General features: G+C 51.7%; 2 protein-coding genes across 3 annotated transcripts in view; both read left to right on the top strand.

Annotated features, from left to right (window-relative positions):
- Window positions 1-18,531, top strand: part of FLT4 (fms related receptor tyrosine kinase 4) — a 56,301-nt gene extending 37,770 nt beyond the window's left edge. The window contains exons 12-30 of the mRNA XM_082771642.1: window positions 1,416-1,524; window positions 2,223-2,582; window positions 2,764-2,910; window positions 3,560-3,691; window positions 4,003-4,109; window positions 4,266-4,401; window positions 5,206-5,310; window positions 6,793-6,906; window positions 7,143-7,231; window positions 7,521-7,668; window positions 8,224-8,318; window positions 8,806-8,928; window positions 9,269-9,380; window positions 9,748-9,847; window positions 10,276-10,381; window positions 11,314-11,453; window positions 12,124-12,244; window positions 13,038-13,123; window positions 14,534-18,531. Of these exons, the coding sequence (XP_082627768.1) occupies window positions 1,416-1,524; window positions 2,223-2,582; window positions 2,764-2,910; window positions 3,560-3,691; window positions 4,003-4,109; window positions 4,266-4,401; window positions 5,206-5,310; window positions 6,793-6,906; window positions 7,143-7,231; window positions 7,521-7,668; window positions 8,224-8,318; window positions 8,806-8,928; window positions 9,269-9,380; window positions 9,748-9,847; window positions 10,276-10,381; window positions 11,314-11,453; window positions 12,124-12,244; window positions 13,038-13,123; window positions 14,534-14,753 (2,550 nt within the window). The 3' untranslated portion in view covers window positions 14,754-18,531. The remainder of the gene's footprint in view (window positions 1-1,415; window positions 1,525-2,222; window positions 2,583-2,763; window positions 2,911-3,559; window positions 3,692-4,002; window positions 4,110-4,265; window positions 4,402-5,205; window positions 5,311-6,792; window positions 6,907-7,142; window positions 7,232-7,520; window positions 7,669-8,223; window positions 8,319-8,805; window positions 8,929-9,268; window positions 9,381-9,747; window positions 9,848-10,275; window positions 10,382-11,313; window positions 11,454-12,123; window positions 12,245-13,037; window positions 13,124-14,533) is intronic.
- Window positions 18,532-20,824: 2,293 nt separating this feature from the next.
- The window catches only part of RNF130 (ring finger protein 130), a 40,434-nt gene continuing 36,553 nt past the window's right edge, over window positions 20,825-24,705 (top strand). For both annotated transcript variants that reach the window (XM_082771424.1, XM_082771425.1), the window contains exon 1: window positions 20,825-21,509. In XM_082771424.1, coding sequence (XP_082627550.1) covers window positions 21,248-21,509 — 262 coding nt within the window. In that variant the 5' untranslated portion in view covers window positions 20,825-21,247. The remainder of the gene's footprint in view (window positions 21,510-24,705) is intronic.

Genomic DNA, 24,705 nt, shown 5'->3' on the forward strand with positions numbered 1-24,705 from the left:
ATGCAAGAGCTCCAGGAGAGGGGAGCTCTTCCACTGTATCCCCAGAGCTCCTTTCTCTCCCTCTCCTCCTCTTTTCTGACTGTCTTCTTTTACCATCTTCCTCTGGTTTTTATTCTGCCCATAAAGGCCACAATGAGCCACCATGCGTGCAGTGCAGGGCCGTGCACTCTGGATGGCAGGATGATGTCAAATGCAGAGAAACCCAGCTTAAATGTAACGGTACCCATTAGAGGGAAAATCCCCAAGCATTAAAGGCTGCGCTCAGAAGTGCCACCAGTAGGGTCACTTCAGCTGTACTGAATATTCCCAGGAAACAGAAAAGGCAGCGTACAAAAGTGCTAGTAATAAGGTCACTTGAGCTGTAATGAATATGCACGGAGTGAATGTCTGCTCCTTCTGATTTACACAAGCTAATATATTGCCACTCAGAATTAAAATCCCTTCCGAAGTGTATGGGGTGAATAGTAAAGACAAAGCACTTTCCCTATAGGAACTAAATCTTTTGCATTTTAAGCATTGTCTCGTTAGAGGGATCATTGCATGTAATTACCTTGTCATTTAACTGGGGGAGGAGAAGGAGAAACCTGTGCTTCAAACTGCAGATCTCCTCTAAGGGGAGTGCTTGTAACACACTTGGCAGCTCACATGTGTGCAGTGTGAGCCGGGAGGAGAGAGTCGCCCTCCTCCCCCTCTGCCTTTCCTGGCTCCTTTGGAGGCAGCATCTCCTGGGACCGAGCTCCCAGGACAGCAGCCAGGCTGTTTGCCCAGCCTTACTCATGTCTTGCTGGAAGGACAGATGAGGAAGCTTTTAGGATCGCGTCTATACACACTTGGAATGTAAACGGATGATAGCTCTTCCTGAAGTGGTGAGAGCTGGGATGCTTCCAGAGGGCTGATTTCCACTTATGGATAAAAGGAGGACTAACGGGTCTGTAAGTACCTGTAAATCCCACCGAGCTCTGTGGGACCCTGAGCAGTCACCTAACCAACTGCAGAGGGCTCAGGGAACCGGTCTCTGTGTCCCTTCCCTTTCTCCCCACTGTCAGAAAGGTTGGCAGGAGCTTAGCCATCCCCTCATCACGTTCACGTCTCCCATACTGGGCACAGGCTTGTCCCTGTGGTGACCAGAGGGGCCTAGCAAGCAGTTTGCTCCCATGGAGGTGCATCCACCCTGGCTGGGCTCTGTGAAAAGGAGCAGAAACTGGGGATAAAACCACACTGCTGTTGCTAGAGCCAGCAGATGAGGCTTGAAATACACAAAAGCCTATTTTTGCTTAACCCTTTCCCAGGTATAGCTGCCCTCTGGGGCCAGGCTTGTTGTGTGTTTTGCTGTCTGCCAGAGAGCAGCGCTGATCCTACTTTTCTCTTCCCCTTCATCCTTCCTAACTTCTTCTGATGCTCTCTTCCCCCACCAGACAGTCAGCAAACTGGCCATCCAGGAGGCCAACGTCTCAGCCATGTACAAGTGCATCGCCTCTAACAAAGTGGGTCGGGACGAGCGACTGATCTACTTCTACGTGACCAGTGAGTACCACAGATGTCTCTTCCACACGTGTCGGCTGGGCTCTCTGCCTGGAACAGGCAGGTCCCTTAACCTGCCAGATCCTCTCCTTCACACGTAGCACCTTACACAGCCACCAGGAAGGCAGCAGGAGAGCAGGGGTGCCCCACAGCTCTGCCAAGTAGCAAAAGCTTGGAGCCCTGGCAATCAGATCTGGAGATGAGCCGGTGTGGCTATGGCTAGGGGATGTGCCTGGTCCGAGAGCATCCTCTAGTGGCACTGCCAGAACCACTCCCAGACAGGGTCCTTCTGGCCCCAGCCCTTGGCACGGTCCCCACAGGATTTTGGTGGTGGGAGAAAGCCAAGTTTGTAGGAGCTGGAGCCCAGCAGCGTGGGCTGGGGTCTTGGCCCATATGGGGCCACATAAGCTTCCTGCCAGCAGTACCCTGTGCTGGCAGGAGCCTGGTCGTGCCTGCTGGGAACAGGGAACCCAGCAGGAGCACAGCAGTGGGCAGGGGTTTATCTTCAGGCCTGTCTAGAGAGACCCCAGAAGCCTCATAGGCAGTACCCGTGCTGTCAGCAGCCTTTGTGGAGGCAGGTGAATACCTGCAACCACTGAGGACAGCAGGGTCTTAGACAGCTGAGCCCAAGGAGACAAATTAAATGTGCCTGGTAGTTGAGCCAAGAAAACTCATCCACATGTTCATTTCCTTCCCGAAAGCTATTCCAGATGGGTTCGAGATTGAATCCCAGCCCTCGGAAGAGCCCATAGAGGGACAGGACCTACAGCTGAGCTGCAACGCAGACAACTACACCTACGAGAACCTGCAGTGGTATCGGCTGAACCTCTCCAAGCTCCACGATGAGGAGGGCAATCCCCTCGTGCTGGACTGCAAGAACGTCCACCACTATGCCACCAAGATGCAAGGGGAGCTGCGCTTTCAGCCTGACTCCAACGACGCGACCTTGCTGCTCACCATCCCCAACATCTCCCTGGGCGAGGAGGGAGACTACGTGTGTGAGGTGCAGAACCGCAAGACCCGGGAGAAGCACTGCCACAAGAAGTACATCTCTGTGCAGGGTGAGGGCCAGCAGGACGGGTGGGAGTGATGGAGGAGAGCTGGAGCTCTTGCTGCAGTCAGCTTCCCAGTCCATCCCTGGGAGAAGCCGTGCAAGCAGGGGTTAGACACCCAAAACCCACAATGAATTCTTTTGATCAACCCGTTTCCCATTTTCCCCTCCTCTTTGTGCTGCTCCTCCAGCCCTGGAGATCCCCCGCCTCAAGCAGAACCTGACAGACATTTGGGTGAATGTCAGCGACTCCATAGAGATGCGCTGCAAGGTGGACGGCAACCACGTTCCTGACATCAGCTGGTACAAAGACGAGAAGCTGGTGGAAGAAGTGTCAGGTACAGTGAGGTGGGGATGAACCAAAGGCAGGGCATCGTGGCTGGTGGCCAGAGAGCTCAGCACTGCTGGGTTCTGGGAGCTGCTGTGCCCAGGCAAAGGCACCTGGTTCTCTGAATTGTCTGAGCTCTGGTTTTAATCGTGTTCTGCCCTGGTTTGATGCATGCTCGCTGCCCAAGTCTTTGCCCTAGGGCCTGGCTCAGCACTGTCTGTGCATTCAGGTGGAGAGCAAAGAGCATCATTTTTCTTCTTATGCTCAGCTCAGTTCTGGGCATCTCTGCTAAGGCAGAGACCAACCCATAACCCATGGAGGGAACATAGGAGGTATTCAGGCGCATTGCAGAGGGAAAGGAGCAGGCCCTGGAGGTGAAGCAGAGCTTGACACACCATCTGGATGGCCTGAGCACTGTTGCCATCCAGCAGTGTCTGTAGGGGTTTCGTTCCCTCCATACACTGCCTGAGGAAGGCCCCTCTAGGGTAGTTTTTGGTCTGTAAGGCCCCAGAGGAGATCCTCTGCCAGCTGGCGTGATTTCATTCTGTCATCTAAAATAAAACAGCCAACAAATAGAAGCTTTATTTTCAGTCTGAATGAGTTCATGTACAAATCTCCCTTTCCTGTGAGTGACCACCATAACCCTCCATGCCTTACAGGGATCGACCTGGCGGACTTCAACCAGCGGCTGAGCATCCAGAGGGTGAGGGAGGAGGATGCTGGGCTCTACCTCTGCAGCGTCTGCAACGCCAAGGGCTGTGTGAACTCCTCGGCCAGTGTCTCCGTAGAAGGTACCAGCAGCCACAACGCCCCTTGGGGATGAAACCGTCTGATAGGAGTGCGTCCAAGGTCTCATGCCTCTTCCCTGGGATCCCAGGCAGCAGGGGGACAATAAAAGTCCCCTAGAGCATCTGTAGTCCAGGGAATATTTAGCTTGGGAAGTGTCAGGCTACTCTGCTCTTCTCAAAGTCAGCCTGCTCAGACAGGCTTAGCATTAGGGGAAACACACCTCCCTGGTCTCTTCACATCCTAAAGAATGGGACAGCCGAGCTTGGGCAGGGAATGGGCATCTCTGAATCTGCAATTCACTCCCGTCCCACAGGCTCTGATGACAGGACCAATGTGGAGATTGTCATCCTGATCGGGACTGGGGTCATCGCTGTTTTCTTCTGGATCCTCCTTATCCTCATCTTCTGTAACATCAAAAGGGTACGTGGTTGTGGTTGTCTCTGTCCCGGGGCATGTAAGGGCCGTAGTAAAGACGGGGACAGAGAAGGGACAGAGAATGGCCTTTGCCAGGCGACAGCAGGTTGAGGCAGGCGAAGGAGGCATCTCCTCACCTGCTGTGTTGGCTGATCCCCACAGCCTGCCCATGCAGACATCAAGACTGGCTACCTCTCCATCATCATGGACCCCGGCGAGGTGCCCTTGGAGGAGCAGTGCGAGTACCTGCCCTATGACTCCAGCAAGTGGGAATTCCCACGAGACCGCCTGCGCCTAGGTGAGCTGAGCCCCATCGCTGCATCCTGCACCCAGGGCTTCCCACCAGCCCTTCAAACTCACCCTCCAGGTTTCTCACACAATTCTATGTAATTAATGCCTCCTCTCTGCCTCAGGCTTCTTGTTTTCTTCTCCGTACTGTCCCTGAAGCCCAGTTGTGCCTGAGAAAATCTCTTTGGGTCTGACTTCAGGCAGGCCTGAGCCAACTGTAAGCCCAGACTCTCCCAGCATAGCCACACAGGCATCTCTGAGACCATGAGACCTCTGGGCATGCTTTAAATCACACCCCTATGTTCTCCAGCTGGCGATCAGGGCACAGCAGCCCAGTTCACGGGAGGTACCCTGAGTTCAGGCCCAGGAACGCAGCCATTATCCTCCTCGTGCTGAGACACCCACCTGCAGTCCCTTCCCTCTGTCTGGGAGGGTTAAAAGGGCTGCAGACTGCCTTTGATGCACTGAGCAGTGACGTTAGCCCTGGCTGTTCTGCTGCAAGGTGTCACAGTTACCTTTCCCACACGGCCCGTTTGAGGGCAACAAACAGCCTCTCGCTTCTGCAGGGCCATTTCCTTCCTCCACTTTGTCCATGCCAGCTCTGTCTCAGTTCCTCCCCTCATCCTCTCTCTTATTCTCACCACCAAAGCAAGCAGCCACCTGGAAAGGGCATATGTTGCACTCCTTCCTTTTCCTTTATAACCCTTTTTCTTTCTTCATCCCATGGTTTCCTGTAGGGTTTTTTTGTTTTTTCGTCCCATTCTCCATGTGCTGCACCTGCCTTCTTTCACACTGCCTCTCTCTTTGCCCATAGGTAAAGTCCTGGGTCATGGTGCGTTTGGGAAGGTGGTGGAAGCATCAGCGTTTGGAATCAATAAAAGTAACAGCTGTGAGACTGTAGCAGTCAAAATGCTGAAAGGTATGCGGACAGCAAAGCAGAATGCATAGTCCTTGTGGATATAAAGGGTGCCAGAGACAGCCTACCTTGTAAATGACTGACTTTTGCATAAAACATTTTCCAGGGCCTTAACAAATGCCTTATCTCCCTTAAGCACTCCTGGGTGCTTCTGCCTGAGCCAGCGCTGAGCTAGGGGAGAGGAGCTGGAGCCAGTCTTTTAATTTATGGCTTCTTGGCCTCTACACATCTGATCCTCTTGGCTTTCCCTCGTGAATGCTTTAGCCCCACTCAGCTGCACTGGGAGGCAAGTGGTGGAGCAGACAGCAGGGACCTGGGGAACTCAGCTTTCAAGGAAAGTTAACTGTCTGCAAAGGCAAAGAGTAAGATCTGTCTCAAAGGAAGAACAAGAATCCAGAGCCCCTCTCTGGCAGGTCACCAAAGAAAATGTTGCTCCTAATTGCCTTCCTCAAAACATTCCTGTATTTCATGTTTATGGGCCAGGTTCAGAGCTGGGTAAAGCACACTACAGCTCCGGAGCTTAGGAGGGTTGAATTGGCTTTGCATCCAAAGCTTGCTCAATCCACAGTGAGATTTTAAGCCGCACTTTCAAACAGGCATCCAGAACATTATCCTGTGATTTGGCAACCAACAAAATATCAAGGCAGTCCCCGGTCAGCACTGGCCTGTACATAGAAACTGAACCGTGGCTTGTCTCGGCAGCACTTACCACTGCAGGTGGACAGGTGATCTGCATGACAATTGCAGAGCAAAGCCTGGCCATACAAGGTTTTTTACAATCCTTTGAGGCATGGCTCTTACCTGGCCCATCAGCTGCAGCTCAGGAGGATGGTTCTCTATCTCAAACTAAAATTGCAAACTCCCAAGTAAGGCAAAATGCATGTGGGGAAGGCAGAGAAGTATGAAAAATGCACACGAAAACAGAGAACGCACCTTTAGGGTAAAACAGAGGGGCGAGAATTGTTGCAAATTAGGCAGTCAGAGAGAAAATGCAGTACAGAGAGCTGGCAGGGGCACAATGCTGCTGTTTGCTGTTGGAGAGGAATTACAAAAAGATCTTCTGAGGCAGCTCCTATCTTCAGTCACAATCAAAAGACTCAAATGTCTTTTTGTTTCTAATTTTCCTTAAAACTGTTTTATAGCTCGTTATCTCTGCTTGGAGGCTAAAAGGGCAGAGATTCAAAAATGCGCATCTGTATGTAAGCCTCGAGTAATCTTTTTTTCCTGCACAACTATCATAAGGAAAAAAACTGTTGGACGCAGGTTGTGTTTGCTTGGGTCCCTGCACCTGCAGGATGCACCCTGTGCGTTACAGCAGGGATCCTGGGAGGCTCTGCCATTTCATTTGGAAACATACAATAACAAAATGTACCAAGGCTTTGGGGTCACAACCTCCCCAGCAAGGCTCACATTAACACCGTGCTAAGAAGGGGTGAGAAAAAGCTGCAAGGAGGCATCATCATGACATGGTTTGTGTGTTTCCAGAGGGAGCTACCGCAAGTGAGCACAAGGCACTAATGTCAGAGCTGAAGATCCTCATTCACATCGGGAATCACCTCAACGTGGTGAATTTGCTGGGTGCCTGCACCAAACCCAATGGTAAATATCCCAGGGCGACAGGCTGGGCCTGCTCCCAGAGATCAGTGCTTGTCCCCTGTGCCATTTCTGCTGGCCACGAGAGTGACTGCAGGGACATGTGGGGACGTTATCAGTGTGTAGGTGTGCGCTTAGCCTTGTTGCTGCAGCATAGCAGCACTGCATATAATGTGAATCGGGGCAAATTCTGACTATTCCAAGTCCTTGCCTCTTTCTGACATTTGATTTCTTCTCCTCAGGTCCTCTCATGGTTATTGTTGAGTTCTGCAAGTATGGCAACCTCTCCAACTACCTGCGGACCAAGCGGGAAGGGTTCAGTCCTTACAGGGTAAGTAACCTCCTTTGTCCCTAGGGATTTGTTCCATGGCTAGGGAAAGAAGACATGCAGCCAGGAAATTAACTCGACAATGAGACAAACACCCACTGTCTAGCAGCAGGTCAACTTTACACAGTGATGTTGGCTCATGGGTAACATCAGGGAAGAAATTTCTGTCTGAATTGGGGAATGGGTGCTTCCAGACCAGAGTTACAATCTAAGAGCAGGATGTATAGCTTGTGAGTGCAGGGACTGCAGTGTGTGTTGCCTGCTGAGGTTTTTGTTTTGATCTTCTTGCTAGGAGAAGTCTCCCAGGCTGCGTATTCAGGTCCAGTCCATCGTGGAGGCAGTGAGAGCAGACAGGAGGAGTCGTTCCAGGACTAGTGACAGTGCTATCTTCAACCGCTTTCTGATGCACAAGAGCCAGACAGCACAGCCGATCCAGGAAGGTAATACCCCTGCCTTGGCAGTGGCTCCTCACCTAGTATTTCCTCACCAAGGAAATGCCAGACTTGCCTAACTTGGGAATGGGGAGAGCAAAACAGTGGGCAGCTGGGACCCAGCTTCAACGCCAATCACTCCACTATTGTGTGTCAATTCCCTGGACAGAGCTATTATATTCACCTGTTGTGTCTTTGGAAACCCTAAAGGGAGGATTAAGTCACTTAAAATTTTTTCTTTACCCTAAAGAAAGAAGAATTGAAGGGTTTCCTCAGTGGGTCCTACCTAGGGCAGGAATGATGAGCTGACCTTCAAAGTCCCTTCCAGACGTTTTACTGAAGTATTCTGGAAGTTGGATTCATTCTCCTCACACTTGAACAGGTTCCTGCTGTGTGCTTTCTGCCACCTAGGCAGAAAATCCTAGATGGGAGCCACTTTCTCCAGTTAGCACCAAGCACTAGCTGTATCTCAGCAGGGGCTATTTGTATCCTGCAGTCCTAGAGAGGGGCAAGGAGGACAAGAGACCACTCACTGTCTAACCATTTTCTTGTGTTCCTGGGCAGTGGATGACTTGTGGCAAAGTCCCTTGACTATGGAAGACCTGATCTGCTACAGCTTCCAGGTAGCACGTGGCATGGAGTTCCTGGCATCCCGAAAGGTGAGCTCAGCATTTCCCCTGCTCCTTTCTTCTTTTGTGCATGCCTGACTAGAAGAGGCCTGGTGAGGTCTGTCCCTGTAATCACAGAGCCTCCCCCATGAACAGCCAGGCTCTTTGACAGGCTGTGTCCCAGTCTCTAGCATTGCGGTGTGAACTTGTTTTGTGATTTGTCTGTGCAAAGCCTTGCACTCAGGGGGACTGCCTGCAGCCACTTTATAAGGGACAAACAGAAAGATTCAGTGATCTGCCTCATGCCCCTCAAGAAGTCTCAGGCAGTGCAGAGATGGGAACTTAGTCCTCTTGCATTTCATTTTCTCCTTAATTATCTCATTTTAATTTTTTTTGTCTGGAGCACCTCCCTGTTTCCTCTATTCCCCTATTACAGCTCAGGCTGGCAAGGGAAGGATAGGGGTGGGGGGTGCTTTGCTCTTTATGATGGTGGTTCCTGTCCCTCTGATTTTGCCCCTTCTTCTTTGTGTGCCTTCAGTGCATCCACAGAGACCTGGCAGCTCGCAATATCCTGCTGTCAGAGAACAACGTGGTAAAGATCTGCGACTTTGGCCTGGCCCGGGACATCTACAAGGACCCTGATTATGTCAGGAAGGGCAGTGTGAGTGCCATTACTGTACCTCTGCTGTGGTGTTCATAAACTACTCTGGGGATAGAATAAACTGAGGAAAAGATAAAAAGGGAGAAGTGGAACCACTTGTGTGGCTGGGACCAGGGACCATTGGCCCAGTGATGAAGGTGCAGCCCTCCACCACCACCAGACTTCTGTCTCCTTCCTTCTGCCCCTCAGCCCTCCAGCATTATTCAATCTTTGTACTCTTTCAGTGTCTTCTTCCCTCCCTCTGGCCTAAATAAGCCTCCAGTCCTCCATGGAGGGAGGCTCAGGGCTGTTGGATCTGGTTCCTGAATGAGCAATTGTGCCCCTTGTCTCCCTCCTGCAGGCCCGCCTCCCCCTGAAGTGGATGGCTCCAGAAAGCATCTTCGACAAGGTCTACACTACCCAGAGTGACGTCTGGTCCTTTGGGGTCCTCCTCTGGGAGATCTTCTCACTCGGTGAGTGCTAATGAGGGCCACATGCTGCTGAGGGAGGCAGGACCTTCCTCCCACATAGCACCTTGGTGGGTCAGTCTGTGCAGGAGCCTCTGGCACTCTGCAGCGTGTCCGAGGAGTGATGGGGAAGACATCAGTGTGGGCAAATGAAATATGAAGGTCATAACTGTGAACAGGGTGACGGGAGGCAGCCTCCTCCCTGCTGAGGCAGAGGGGCCTGTCTCAAGCAGCATCAAAGACGTGGGCTGTGCATGAGAAGTGACCACAGCTCCCGTGTGTTTTGGGAGGAAGGGCAGTCTCAGGACACGGACTGTTTTCTGCTGGCACGCTTCATGTCCCCGCTTCTCACCCCTTTTCAAACCTCCTTTAGGGGCATCTCCGTACCCTGGAGTCCAGATCAACGAGGAGTTCTGCCAGAGGCTCAAAGATGGTACCAGGATGAGAGCCCCAGAGTACGCCACAGCAGAAATGTGAGTCAGACACCCCATGGATAGGGCAGAGTAGGCCCCTTTGTGGGATGCAGAGACCTTTCAGCCAGGGTTTGAGCCAACGTCTCCTCTCCAGGGTTTGAATGCAGGACAGAGCTATCTAGGAACACCAAGCCCCTTGCATACCCACACTGGGATGGTTCTGTAAGCGGACAATGTGCTTTGTCCGGATGGTATCTGAGGTGTAACCCAGCTGGCTCTGTCTGAGCTAACAGTTACATTCAACACAAAATGATCCAGCCCCATTGCAGCCCCCTTCCTGTACGTCCATGGCACAAAATGTGCTGGGTACCGAGCTTTTCTTCACACTGCAAGCACACACTGTGCCAGCAGGCACCACATGGGTAGGAGCTGCGGGGCCGGGTAGGAGGGGATTTCTGTGGTGTAAGACCAGTGTTTCTTCTCGGCAGTTACCGTATCATGCTGAGCTGCTGGCACGGTGATCCCAAGGAGAGACCAACTTTCTCCGACCTGGTGGAGATCCTGGGGAACCTTCTTCAGGAAAACGTCCAGCAGGTGAAAATCTCTCTGTGTCCCCATACAGCTCCAGACTGCTAGCTCCCCCACTGTGCCCTCCTCTGACACCCCAGACGATGCAAAGCCTTTGCATAGGCCAGGGGATGAGGCAGTGTTTCCTGGATCAGACAAGTCTGTCCCCCAGGGGTACTGGAGACAGGATTTCTGCAGTAGCCTTCTCACTGAATCCTAAAATAGCCCCACTCCTTGCAGGGCGTGTGCCCTCTCAGTCGTCATTCCAGCATTTCCATCCTAATCCCCAGATGATTATTTGAAATTTTTCAGCTGACTCAAGGCCCTGGCACTCCTGCCTCCCACATGACTGCATAATGAAAACCGGGACTTCACCAAGGTTTCTGAAACTCTATCTTCAGATCTAAATGTCAGGGCCATGTGAACTAAACAACTGTTCCATTACAGCAGTCAGATATCCACAGTTCTCTGAAACTATTACTAATCACTGCCATGCAGTAACTCACCAGCACTTTTAACTGCAATGAATGTGCAGCTCTGCTATTAACTTTTTCTTGATGTTATCAGAAGTTATCTGAAGATGAGAGCTAAATGCTTAAAAATGAGTACTGACCTATCCTGCCCCTCTGATTTTAGCCTTTCAGCACTGGATCCCAGCACAGGCATGGCTAAGTCACGGTGCTTTGTCCATGTAGGCTGGAGAAGTTTAGGTGCCCGCGGACTGTGTTGTTTTCCTGCTCACACACACACCTCCGTGGACCTGCAACACTCACAGCCACATAACTCAGTGGGCACAGAAATCTCCAGGCAGATATTTTGTCTGAGAGGAAAAAAAAAAAAAAAAAAGACATAAAATAGGCATGTTCTTTCCCAGCTCTGATAGTTTCTGTTTGTGGAGCCCTTTCTAGCAGGAAAGGCCTCCCCTTCTTGTGAAGCCACTCACTGTTCTTCCCCCCCAGGAAGGGAAGGATTACATCCCACTGAACGACTCTCACAGCTCCGAAGATGACGGTTTCTGCCAGGTGCCTTCCTCTGCCCAGCAAAACTCAGACGAAGAGGACTTTGACATGAGGATACGTTGCCACAGCCTAGCAGCAAGGTGAGCCCCTGAAAAGGGCTGAGGGAGGCCAGCAGGCAGCCAGTGACCAGAGCTGTAAGGAAGCTTGAGGAGAACCCAGTAGTGAGAGGTTGGAAAAATCTGGGGTGATCAGGTGTGATCCAAGCACTTAGGCCATGGTATCTTGCTCATAAAAACAAAATCACCTTCCTTTGCTGAGGAACAAGAGTCACCAGTGTCTGAGGCTGACATTCCTCCTCTTGCTTTGAACTACAGAGCATCACATCCTACCTGCCAAAGGCATCCCAGCCCATCAGGTAGATGAGGAAAGAAGGTGTCAGATGAGTCTCTGCCCTTCTGTTATTATCCTAACCAGTCTGTTCCTAACTAACCCAGACAGTTAGGCCTAGGCTTCCTATCTCCAGGGAGCTGTGATGGTTTTCACCTGAGATCTATGTGCCATTACTCTGCTTATCCAGAGTGGAGAGGTAATCAGTGCCTGATGCAGTCAGGAAGTCTGGGTGCTCCCTATTGTATAAGGAGGGGGACAAGAGGCCTAAGGTGACCATATTCTCCTCCAAAAACACACCATTTGGGTCATTTACCTCCCTGCATACTTTGGTTGCAGGGAGAGGAAGTTGAATTCAGCTCCTGTTTGTTCAGGACGTTGGCTCTGTTGGTTTTACTGAATGCTGTACGGTTCTGTTGGCAGATATTACAACTGCGTCTCGTTCCCTGGTTGTTTGACGGGAGGAAATCAGATCAGGTGTCCATCCAGGATAAAGACATTTGAAGAGTTTCCCATGACACACACAATGTACAAGGCACACCCGGTGAGTAGCACCTGAGTGAGGCTGAGCAGAGGGGCAAAGAAATGTTCAGCTGTTTCCTTACACATTCGCTTTTAAGATCATGGAAGGAAAATCACTTCTATCTAACGTCAGTCTGTCTGCGTCATTCCTGTTCAGTCTGTCCAGCCCTATGCACATTCCTTTCTCCACCTGGCACATAGGGTTTTTCAATAGCACAGATCCTACTCTCTGACTGTGAAATAGGGAGGCTTAGATCTGCAAGCAAGGACTACAAAGAATCTCAGAGAAGAGCCTGCTCTTCACCCTTCTCAAATCTGTAATCACAGCCTGGTTAAGCAGACTGAAATCCAGCCACGACTAGAGAAATTCAGGGTGCTCGTCTGCACCTGGAGCTCCCCTATCCTGATTTACACAGCAGTGTGCAGTAGGAGCCCTCCTGGCCTCTGTGAACTGAGGCTTACTTACATCTCCTGTGGCTGCAAAACTTAAATCATACCATTAATCTCACCTCTCACTGGTTTCATGGTAGTGCATCTTCCAGGCAGGGAGCAATCTTTTTTTTTTTTTTTAACCCTAAAAGTAGCATTGAATTTCCCACACAAATCCTACATTTGAACGTGTGGCTTAAAAGCACCTAAGAAGTCACCTAAGAACATCACCAGCATGCTCCTTGGTCTTTCTGGAAGTAAAATACCCCCACTCCTTTTTCCCATCACAGATACACATGATCTCATCTCCCAAACGATTCCTCCTCCCTTCCCAGTTTGACCAGTTGACAGGGATGTTACTGATAACTCCTGTTGCTTCCTTCCAGGACAATCAGACAGACAGTGGGATGGTTCTGGCATCTGAGGAATTTGAGAGGATAGAAAACCGACACAGAAAAGAAGGTGGATTCAGGTACTCCTTAAGTCTAGCCACTCAGATCTCCCTGCTGCCAAATGCCCTGAGACAAGAAGGAGCTCTTGGCAGCTCTCTGTAGGGTATGCCTCGTGGGGCTCTCCGCAGCAGCAGAGCTGTGGGCTCTGAGCCAGAGAAGTCCATGCACACATTAACAAGAGGCAAAGTGCACCAATAACAGACCTGCATGCTGCTTCTTAGGTTTTAAAAATATAAACTATGCCTTCAACAGACCAAAACAGGTTCCATAAGGCATGAGACTAAGATGATGAAGCACAGTGGCATGACAGTGTTATCAGGGCTCTTTGTTTTGCCAGTAATAATTGGCACTTTCTGGTGAAGTGTATCATGGCTTCTTGAAGCAGTGGCAGGTGGGGTGGACTGAAACTTCGTGGCTGCCACCTCCTTGGGGTTCACCCCAGCCCTGCCAAGTTTCCTTCAGCCCTGACCCATGTGCTACAGGGCCCTGATGGCATGGCAGGGATGGTCCAGGCCTTAGGACCGTGCTGGTACTGAGGCTGGCAGGTCAAGCTGGTGCTCTCAGGGCTGAGGATGTTACGGGTGGTTATGTCCTTGCCCCACGCTTGGAGCCTGAGTGAGAACATGCCCTGCTCATCTCTGCTCGGTGCCAGAGCAGGCTGAGACTTTATCTGTGACTGTATTGAGTGAGCCATGTCAGCACATCCATAGACAAGGCCAGCCCCAAGCCTCTCCTCCTCTCCCTCCCAACATCAGACCAGGCTGGTCATTGTCCTTGCCCTTAGCCATAGTCCTGTGGCCTCTCTGCTGCTGTATCAGACTGTCTCCTGCTTCTTGTCCTTGTCCTCTTTTCCCTAAGGCACCTTCCTGTTGTCTCCTACACCACGGGCTTCCTGAGGGCCCATCCCCTAGCAAACACTGCCCTTAAACCTCCCCTTGAGTGTGTCCCTTCCTTCGCTCTTGTGACCTCTTGTCAGTCACCTGGTGTTGGCAGGCGCAGAGATGTGGTTGCTGCTTTCCTCCCACATCCTCTTCGTTGTCTTCCTTTGTTTCTTTCCCCCCATCCTAGCTGTTGGCATATATCAGCTTCTGTTACTCCTGCCAGGCCTAGGAGCAATTGAGGTAATGTCTCTTGCCTCTCCCTGCTCGTTGGGGTCCCAACCCTTCCCTGGGCTTCCCAGAGCTATCTAGAGGAGGTGAAATAACTGTGGCTGGGTTACACACAGGGTTTTTACAACGCGTATGGGCTGTGCTGAAGTTTAGAGCAAGACCTGGTGGTGTGCTTTGAAGTGAAGGTGTGTGTCCGTTTCTGACCCCACTGCTGCCCCGTGTATTAACAGATGATATTTCCTGAACCTGGGCTCTCTCTAAGCAGGACAGAGGCTTTGCAGGAGTGCTCAGACTGACCGCCTTTGTCTCTCTCCCTCGCAGCAGTAAAGGGCCCAGAGGAACTGCAGAGCTGCCGGGGGAACAGTCAGACCTGCGGGGCAGATGTCGGCCGTTGTACGGGTCCCAGGTCGGAGGCCAGACTTTTTACAACAGTGAATACGGGGAGCTGTCAGAACACTCTGAGGATGGCAGCTGCACCCCGCCTGGAGAGGGGGCCAGTCCCCCTGCTCTCCACGCTTCCTTCTTCTCCGAGCAGTACTAACGGCATCAGGCCCCGGAGACGCCCTGCTGAGGCATCCCCTTCCACCCTCCAGGCACATCATCGGGGTCACTCAGAGCTTCCCCTCCAACCTACACCCAGCCCCAGCAGGGAACCCACCCAAAACCAGCTGGGGAACACTGATGTCCTTGGAACCGCAGCTTGACGGCCCACGCAGCACCTCCAGCTGCAACTTCTCTGTGCCGGAACTGGAGAGAGCACCTTGCTGATTCCTCGGGTTTCTTTTCTTATTTCTGTGGCTCAGACAGATGCATTCTCCTGGCGAGTGGGTGCCTGTGTTCAGCACTACAGCACCTTCTGCCTAGCATCCAGCCTCCGCTCAGATCAGCTTCCCATTCAGAAAGCCTGTTTCAGGTCAGATATAAATAGATCTGCCTTAGTCTCGAGTTTCTTCCTGGTGTGCAGCCTGAATGTTTTTCCTTGGATTGCTTCCTCCTCCTCTCCTCATGATGTCAGCTGCTGAGTCGCAGAGCAGAATCAAAGGGAAGAAATCCCTAGAGGTGTTAGCGGCAAGAGCAGGACGTTTTGAAGAGGGGTACAGAGAGATCCCACGGGATCTTTGTAAATGTTCGTGCACGCTGTTCACTCGGGGGAGGCACCAGCGTACACCCAGCCTCCAGATCCTCTGCAAGCAACACCCACACCCCTCTCATTTCAGCTGCTGGCGACCTGTCAATCTGCCTTACCAGTTTTTTTCTTCAGCCATCTCAACACAGCCAGTGCTGAGTAGGTCACCAGCTGATGGCTGGAGGCCTCCCAGTGAGATAAATAGCCACTGTCTTTGCAGGCCGTGTGTGAGATGGGGTTTTATATTCTCTGTGCCGAGAGCAGGTTGCTCACAGGTCTCCTGCTCTTGCCTTCCCCTTCTAGAGCAGCGCTGAAATCATTTGTTGCTCAAGTGAGAAATTAAAGCAAAGCTGTGTTAATTTCAGCTGGCTTCTAAACATAGAGCGAAAACGGGTTGTTTGCTGAAAGGAAAAGCATGTAAGTGGTAGGGAGTGAAATGTTTATTTTCAAGTTGCTGCAAGGGGTTTTGAAACAATGGCAGGAACACGGCTCCAGCAACGCGGTGCTCTGGGCTGCATCTCCTCGTGTGCTGGCATCGCTGAGCACCAGAGGGCAGTGCCTGGCCAGGGCCCAAGCCCTAACCCTTCTGGATGGACAGTTCTGCACCATGACCTTTCCTGCCACCCTGGTTCCCCTGGCTCTACAGAGGCACGCTCTGCCCCACGGGCTCCTCTCCAGTTTCCATTGCAGAGCCACCAGTGCAGCGTACCTGCCTCTGGAGGACTGACAAACATTTATTTACTGAGGAAGCATCTCATCGCTCGGGCCCTTTATTTCTGAAAGATGCCACATGAATCAGAGCTCTGGGGAACCTCCACAGCCCCTCTCAACAGATTTCTGTGCTGCTGCCTCACTACTTTCCACCTACTTCTTTCCATCCTGCTCATAATGCAAGAGCTCAGCCACAGAGCACGGTTACATCACCACCAGGAGTCTGGGCGAAGAGGCTCGGCTGAACAGCTTGTCATCTTCCCTTCTCCCACACGCCAGGGGCTGGCAGAGCTCCTTGCACCAGGGCATCTCAGCACCGGGGAGTTTCTGCCTGCAGGCCACACCTCTGTGCATATAGGCAAGGGTTTGGACTTCTAAAAATTGTGTTTCCTGCCAGACACACTGTTTTCCCAAACTGTACTTCTCTTACAGCAGAAGGTATTTCCTGACATGAGCCTGTGAGTCCTTATGGATGACTTTCCCAAGTCTTAATTATAGTTGTCTGCACAAGTGTAATGGGGAAAATTTATTTAGCACAGGGGAAAAGCATGGCTGTCATTCAGATTCCCTAAGCCTGTGCAGAGCACCCGATGTTCCCCTCCCATTTCATGTCAGCAGGATGACATGGCTGTGATTTCCATGGCAAAAAGAGGCACAAAACTGGACCGACTTGAGCCAAGATTGCTCAGGACATGGAATTGGAAACTGCATGTTACAATTAATTCCCTGACTTCTACTGGCGTCCCCCAAAGCTGCCAGGAATTTAAGTATCTTTAAGTAATTGTTATGACTCAGTAAGAATCCTTCTGGCAGGAGATGCTGGAGAGCCAGGCCAGGGAAGCAGGACAGCCAGTGGGGTCTAGGCCAGGCCAAATTCTCCTGCCCTTGTCTTGCCCCGGTGTTTGGACGGGTGTTTTCCTTGAGGGAAGGAAGGCTGCCTGTGCCCTGTGCTGCTGGGGGTCTCCACCAGGATTCACATGGGTGGAAGGTGACAGACAGAGCTGAATTCAGGCTGCTCTCTTGGTAATGTGCAGTGTAGGACCCACATTCTCTTGTTTCCAGTGCTTCACAAACGGTTCTCTGCCTGGAAACACGGCCCCATCTGAGAGAAGGCCCAAGAAAGATGCCTATAAATTAATTAACAGTTGAAAAACATAATCCCAAAGTAGCTGTAAGTGAGGGTTAGAAACGTACTAGCAAAGCCAGGCATTTGCAGAGCACTGTCAGGATTCCTCAGCAGAAATGGGATGGAGGCATCTGAGTGCTCTGGCTGTCTGTCAGCACTCCCAGTAGGCCGAGACAGCTGCACTGGGGCTTTAGGTTCAGCTGTAAATTGCTCACAAGCATCATTGTGGAGAAGGGTTACTTCATTAGAGCTATTGTTAAAGATCCCCTGCTTCACACTGGGGGAAGCGCTGAAGTGACATCTGAATTTAAACATTCAAATCATCCAACCCCACAGAAGTTTATTTTCTCTATTTTATACCATCTTGGAGAGGGGAAAGAATCAGATTGGATTGTATCTGCATCAACAGCCTGGCACGAACAATGTAGCCTTAATACGAGCAAATGCAGGCTCCTCTTTCAGACACTCCTGATGAGGAGGAACAATTGTAGTGTGGGATACTGAAGAGCTGTTGAGACAATTGTACTTTTGCTCTCTTAAAAGTATACTAAAATTAGAGTGTACAAACCTGATATCCTTCCCTACACTCTTGCATTATTTCTGGCGTTATTTTACAGTCTTCAGATAAATGTGAGCATGAAAAGAAGCTGGTTTGTTCTGGTTTTGAGGTGAGAGGCAGCAGCGTTGTCTGTCTTTCCACAGCTACAAGGAAGTATTTCAGCTTTCAAAACCCAGGTTCGATATTTGTGCCTGTTCTGTTCACAGTGCACTGTTTCGTTTTGTTCAGGCCTTTTACTGGAACACGTAACTGAAGCTAAGCTATTTATCATCATCCTCTTTTAAAATGACCATTCCCAGTCAACACAGTCTCATTTTTCCCTAGAAAGTGTTGGTGTTGAGAGGACATTCCTCCTTCATGAAAACAAAGTGTTTGGTCCCCTACTTGCAAATACACGTGCGTCTCTGAAGAAAAACCTGTGTATCAAGTAACACTTCATTTATATTGCAATATTTTAACCTGGTACCTGTTGTTGCTACAGCAGCATTCAATGTTTCAGTGGACTGCCTCCGAAGCAAGTAGGTTACAACATGGGTTATGTGTGAGTACAAAAGCGTGGTTTGTGTGAGTGTTTTGTGGGTGAGTGGGTGTTTGCATGCGTGAGTTTCTTCTCCCAGTGAGCGTACGTGAGTCTTCATAACTCCTGTTGAGTCTTGTCTCTGGAAGTTCACGGTTATGTATCAAACCAGTTAGAACACTGCTTTCTTTCCTCTCCTCCTATTGTACTTGTTATCCTTTGTCATTAAGAGTTTTGTTGTAATATCTAAATGTGAAAATGAATAAAGTCATAACTGGCAGCAGTGCCCTGGTTCCTAGAGGCGGCCGCTCCACTTGGCCCCAGCTCCCAGCGCAGCTCAGGGCAGCCCTGCACGATTAGCACATTTCACTTTATTATTTTTTTTTAACTTTGGCGTCCCTTTGCATTTCCCACATCCTCAAGGAAACAGCTGGGCCTGGTGGCACTTCCATGCAGGATGAAACTCGGCCCTTTCTCATGACGAAGCCGGATGCGCGCTGCTTCAGCTTGCTGACAGGAGCAGCACCCTCACCCCTCCGCCATCTCTCCCACCACCCCAGGGCCGGTTCCCGGCCTCCAGAGGCCTCCCCTCGGCCCTTGTCGCCCTCCTTCCCCGCACCGCGGTGCCCCCTCGGGTCGCCCCCTTCTCCTCAGCGCCCCGGAGCCGCCGCCTGTAGCCGGGCGCTCCCCGGGGAGGCCCCGCAGGTGGCGCCCTCAGCCCGCGGGCCTCGGGACGACAAAATGGCGGCGGGGCTGAGGGCAAGGGGGGGGGAGAAGCTTGATCCGCCATGGACGGGCTGTGGGATGTGGGTTAAGGGAGCGCTGGATGCAATGTAAAGGGGTAAATGGCCATTTCTCGCCCCCCAAAATAACGACGGGGCAAAGTGCAACCAGGTGGTGCTCCATCTTCATCCACGCGGTGACCTGTGAAGACCTCGGAGCCATTTGGCTGGCAACAAAAGGGGCCCTGCGGCACGGCTGCCAGCAGAGACACGGCTGCTGGGTGCTGTGCCTTGGTGTGAGGAGAGCAGGGGAAGTGTCCCTGTGGCAGCCACCACAGATGGAGTGAAGGGAAACTGTGTCCATCCTGAGGGCTTTGGCCGCTGCCGGGCTGCAGGCAGGCGCTGAGGAGAGCTCATGGCCGTGCAGGTTGTGTGGGGCAGAAACAGACTGCACAAAACGGGACAAAGCAGAACACAAAGCAGCCCTTTCTTGTGATTAGAAAAGGGAAGTGGGGAGGCTGGATGTAGAGCTTGTAGTGCTGAAAAATCAAACTACTGTCTGCTCTTCAGGAATGACGGCTTGGGACCGTGGTCTGCATGGAGCAGTATCAGTTTGTCCTGACTCTTGCCCTCCTGTTGCTCCTCCATCTGGGGGTGAAAGGCTTGGTGAAATGTTGAGGGGCCATTACTGGCCTTTGGTTCCTCACCCAGCGTTTACCAAGAACAGAAAAAAAAAAAAAAGAGAGAGAAAAAAAAAGAAGCAGAAACAGAACATTCAGCTGATGCTTCAGAAACATTTCCTGGATTGTATTGACGTTTCTGTGGAGCTTTTCATAGACAGCATCTCAGCACCACAAGCTACATGCCTTTGGCAGACCCCGCGGCTCCCCTCTGCTCAGAGACAGGCTTGCAAAGCCTCCTGCCTTCCTTGGGAACGACATGGGGCTCTCTGAGGGAAGGCTTAGACCCACAATTGCAGCTAAATGTGATATATATGGAATGTGCTTTTAGTGTGTTATCGTACATACACGTGACTAGGTGCATCACGAGTGGATAAGCCGCAAAACCTTCCCAGAGAACAGTTTGAGAAGATGCTTAGGTTAAGCACAATGCTTATCAGAGGGCCTCGCAGAGCAGCTGGGGAAGTCACCAGGGAGACAGTATCTCGGAAGAACAGCAGCACAGCACAGTTACTCGTTTGGAAATTTAGAAAATATCCAAACCCACAACCCTGCGGTACTTTTCCTTGCCATAAATACCCAGATAATTTGCCTTTTGAAAGCAGAGCAGGCCGTCACACTATTTCATTACTTTTCTGGTCATGAAGAGGCTCAGAGCCTTTGTAAGCAAAGACATCGATTCCTCAGGTCCTGCTTTTCAGCGTTTCATGCGATTTGCGTTTATTTCAGCGCGGGTGCAGCCTCCCCATTTCAGCACAGCAAAAACAAGGAACTCCGTGCTGGCCAAGGGGCAGTCGCAGGCTGAGGCCGAGCTGCCCACAGCCCTTCACACCTCCATCTCCCCCTCCCACCCACGCGTGCTTTTAAGCCTCCCCGTGCTTATTTTCGACCGCTCCGAGGCCGGGCAGCGGCGCTGAGCAGCCGGGGGCAGCCCCCACAGCCCCTCACAGCCCGCGTGACGTCACCCCGCCCGTAGCCCCACCCACCCTCCATCTGAGATAGAGGGAGGGGGCGTGGTTTACGTGTGCCCCTCCCCTCGCCCTCGTGGCGCCGGGCGGGGCGTAGCGCGCGTGCGCAGTGCGGCCGGTGCCGGGCTGCAGTCGGGGCGCCGGGCGCGGAGCGGGGCGGGCGCGGAGCGGAGCGGGGCCGGGCAATGGGGCGGCAGCCGCGGGCCGGGGCAGGCGGCGGGGCGAGCAGCGGGGCGAGCAGCGGGGCGAGCCGCCCGCCTCACTAACCCGACACCCTGCCTGCTGAAAGCCGCCCCTTTTTCCTCCTCTTCACCCCCGGCGGCGGAGGCATGAGCGCGGCGCCCTGAGCTGCGGGGCCGGCGGAGCGGGGCTCGCCCCTAAACCCCCCCAAACAGCCCCAAAATATCCCCTCAGCCTTACGGGACCCGCCGCCACCTCCCTGGCTCCTCCCATGGCATGAGCCCGCGCTCTCCTCCCCCCCCTCCCGCTGCCTCCTTTCGCTCCGGCTCCCTCCCCGGGCCGGCAGATGGGCTAAGGCGCCTCGCTGTGCCCCCCCCGTGCCCTACAGGAGCGGGGGGCCCGGCCCCGAGCCAGCCGTGAGGGCCGCTTGGGTTCCCCCTGAGGCGATGATGAAGCCGCGGCGGGGCCGGCGGCCCCCGCCCGGCGGCTCGTCGGTGCTGCTGCTGCTGCTGTGGCACTGCTGGCTGTGGCCGGCCGGAGCCGATAACGCCAGCCAGGCTTATTACACCGCCCTCATCAACGTGACGGTGCTGAGCCCCGAGCGGGGCGGCCCCACGCTGCTCCGCATCGACCGAGGCCGCTACGGGCAGGATTCCCCCAAGGTGGAGGTCAAGGGCCTGCTGGTGGCTCCCGTGCCCATCAACGGAGGTAATGGGCTGCGGGAGGAGGGGGGGGGGAGAGAGATGGTGGGGGGGTCATGCCCATGCTGGGGGTCCCCCCTGTACTTGTCAGGGGTCCCTGATGCTGCTGGGGGTCCCCACTGTGCTTATCAGGGGTCATCGATGGTGCTGGGGGTCCTCGCTGCTCCTATCGAGGGTCCCCATTGCTGCTGGGGGTCCCCACTGCTCCTGTCAGGGGTCCCTGATGCTGCTCGGGGGTCCCTGCCTCTGCTGGGGATCCCCACTGCACTTGTCAGGGGTCTCTGATGGTGCTCAGGGGTCCCTGCTGCGCCTGTCTGGGGTCCCCAATGCTGCTGGGGGTTCCCATTGCTCCTGTCTGGGGTCCCTGATGCTGCCCGGGGGTCCCTGCCTTGGCTAGGGGCCCCTACTACTTCTTCCAGGGGTCCATGATGCTGCTCAGGCGTCCCCATTGCTCCTGTTGAGGGTCCCTGATGCTGCCCGGGGGTCACTGCCTCTGCTGGGGTCCCCACTAGTTCTGCCAGGGGTCCCCGATGCTGCCAGGGGTCCCCACTCCTTGCCAGACCATCTGCTCCCATTTCTGCCCACCTCGGTCTCTTCTCACTCGTCGGCGAGGCTGTTGGCCTTTGTCTGAGCTTTGCAGACTTTCCTAGACAGCTCTGGGAAAAGAGCAGGGAGAAGTTGCCCACGGGGGAAAAAGAGGGAAAAAAAATCCATGATCTGGCTTTAATAACAGCTCGACAAAGCGTAATGGGTTTACTCTGAGTAGGCTGGTCGTATGGAGGGATGTAGGGTTTATTTCAAAGCTACAAAGAGTCAGTGGAGATGGCTCGCAGCATTTGGTTACAGCAGTACCGTGAATTTCAGAGCAGCTGCACGGCGCTCACTGTGATGGATGTGCATCTGGAAGGCCTTAAGCTTTTGCAGCTGCATGGAGTCACAGTTATTGAGTGAACGCTTCTCAAAAATGCTTTTTAAGCTGTCCATCAAGACTGGGAATGACTGGAGCCATCAGGCTGTTGCTCTCGTGTCCAGTCCAAAACGTGCTCAAGTTTATAGTGCTGAACGCTGTGTTGTGCTTCCCAGTTTTATTTTTATTAAGTGAAGCTGTTGTCCATTTGTTGTTTTCTGAGAAATGTTAGGTTTTATAGAGACTGCTAGCTTAACCAGGTGAGGGTATTATCTTGGTTTTGCCTCTGAAATGAGGCATTCAGTCACGATGATGTGATTTTTAATAGTATCTTATTTTAAACCCCCTTGCTGACACTATCTGAGCTGCCATCTTCAAGAAATGGACCGCTTGATGGATCACAGTGGTCCCAACCTGTCTTCTGAGCAGTAAAGCTCTGAATAATGCATTAAATAATATAATCAATTAAAACTAGGCTGCAAGCGGTGAATATTAAGAGAGTTTGTTTTTGTTTTGTCTTTTTTTTTTTCCTGAAGCGTCAATAACTACTGTATTATTAAAACCTCCTGAGAATTTACCAAATCTTAAGATCAGGAAAATGTTTTGATGCTTCTTCAGAGCCAAATACCTCCTGCTAGGCAGCTTTGTACCTGCTACTGGTGTATGTGAGCAGGCTGTGCATCTGCACATGCTTGCTGGTTTCATTGAAGCTCTATTTCATTAGCGTTACAAAGTGTTAATTAGAATATATTTAAATAGCACCTTTGTGGGGGCAGAGTGAAGAAACAGATCTTTGAGCAAGCCTCCTGCAAAAGGACTTTCATTCATACTTCAGATCTTACCTTTAGGGATGTTTTCGGTCAGCTCTCGCCAGGTAGGCTCCGTCTTTCCTTCATCTGCTGCTTCCTGGTGTACCTCAGACACCCCAAATCGTGCATTAAAGGAGGCTGGGCACCCGCCAGTTATTGCAAGAGGTATTTGGGGTGAGGGGCTTAGGGTTAAGGCTGTTGTGTTTTGATACGTGCAGGGTGTCGTTTCTTTTCATAGCTGCATTATTTGTCAAGGAAAAACTTTTGATACTGATGACTTTTTAATTTGCTTCCGTAGCTGTTTCTGATCTCTTCCAACACACAGTCTTCGCTAAAGTGAGATTAAAGCACAGAGGGGCTGACAGCTTCTTCACCAGAAGCTAATGGTGAGGGGAGAGCCAAATAACTCAGCACCCTGTAAGGAGTATTTTTATACCTTGCTGCTGAAGTATATGGCGATGAATAATTTCAGTGAGAAAGCACAGCAGGAATCGGGAAACTGCAGGCCTGAATTACTGCAGTTTTGACATGCTGCAGTCATTAAAACTTTGTTGGGGAGGTTCAGTTCTCTCCTTCTGTTTGTCAACAGGAGATAGTTAAAGCAAATGCTGCTGCTGTTGCCTTCCTCTAAAATCCTTCTGAAGTGTTCTGTATAGATGGTTAGATACGAGGCATTTTGTTTTAATTCTGCCAGACACACTTCATGCGGTTTTAAAATATTTTGTGTAGCAGGAAAATCTGGAGTATGTTATGTTCTTAGTTAAGATGCTCTTGAATGCTTAAGAGTCGTGATTTCATTCTTCTGTTTTATTATATCTGGCTTTGATAAGACTGTGCTGTTCTGCTGTCGGTGATTGCTCTAATGCCTTTTTATCAGCCGGTTTATATTGCTGTAGCACTTGTTTGCAAGTTGTTTTTTTTTTTCCTTAATAGCTCTTAATACAAGTAGCTAGTGCCAGCCTCTGCAGCTAGAGCAGTAAATGATCTGCTGGATCCCCAGATCTGCATCCTGAGAAGAAAAGCCCGCTGCAACTGGTTGGGGATAGCTTGGCTTTGAAACTGCATTGGAGTCAGGAACTGACCCATTCACAGACCGCTGGATTGGGTTATCTGCATTAGAGCTGAAACATCTTCAAAGTCACGTTTCACATGCTGCATTAAGATCCTTTATTCCTTGCTTGCAGGGAAGTAGATGAATTTACTAGTTCATGAGTTTACTGGATTAGGGTCAGTGCTCTGCAGCTGAGCATACACATTTGTAGTAGCACAGCCTGGGATGTTAGGTGTCACACTGTAGTGTTGCTTGTTAACTTGTGTTCTTGAATATGCCCACAATCTGATTATTTTTGAAGTTGTCAGTCCCTTGTGCTTACCCATCATTTAAATTTCAGCACAGAACAAATTCGGTCACTTCTGTTTCTTTAGCAGAATCTCTTCGGTTCAACCTTGCCATGTCAATGCGTGTATCAAAGCACAGCTTCCCTGGA

Source organism: Aythya marila, assembly GCF_965140915.1.
Source record: "Aythya marila genome assembly, chromosome: 14".
NCBI lineage: Eukaryota > Metazoa > Chordata > Aves > Anseriformes > Anatidae > Aythya > Aythya marila.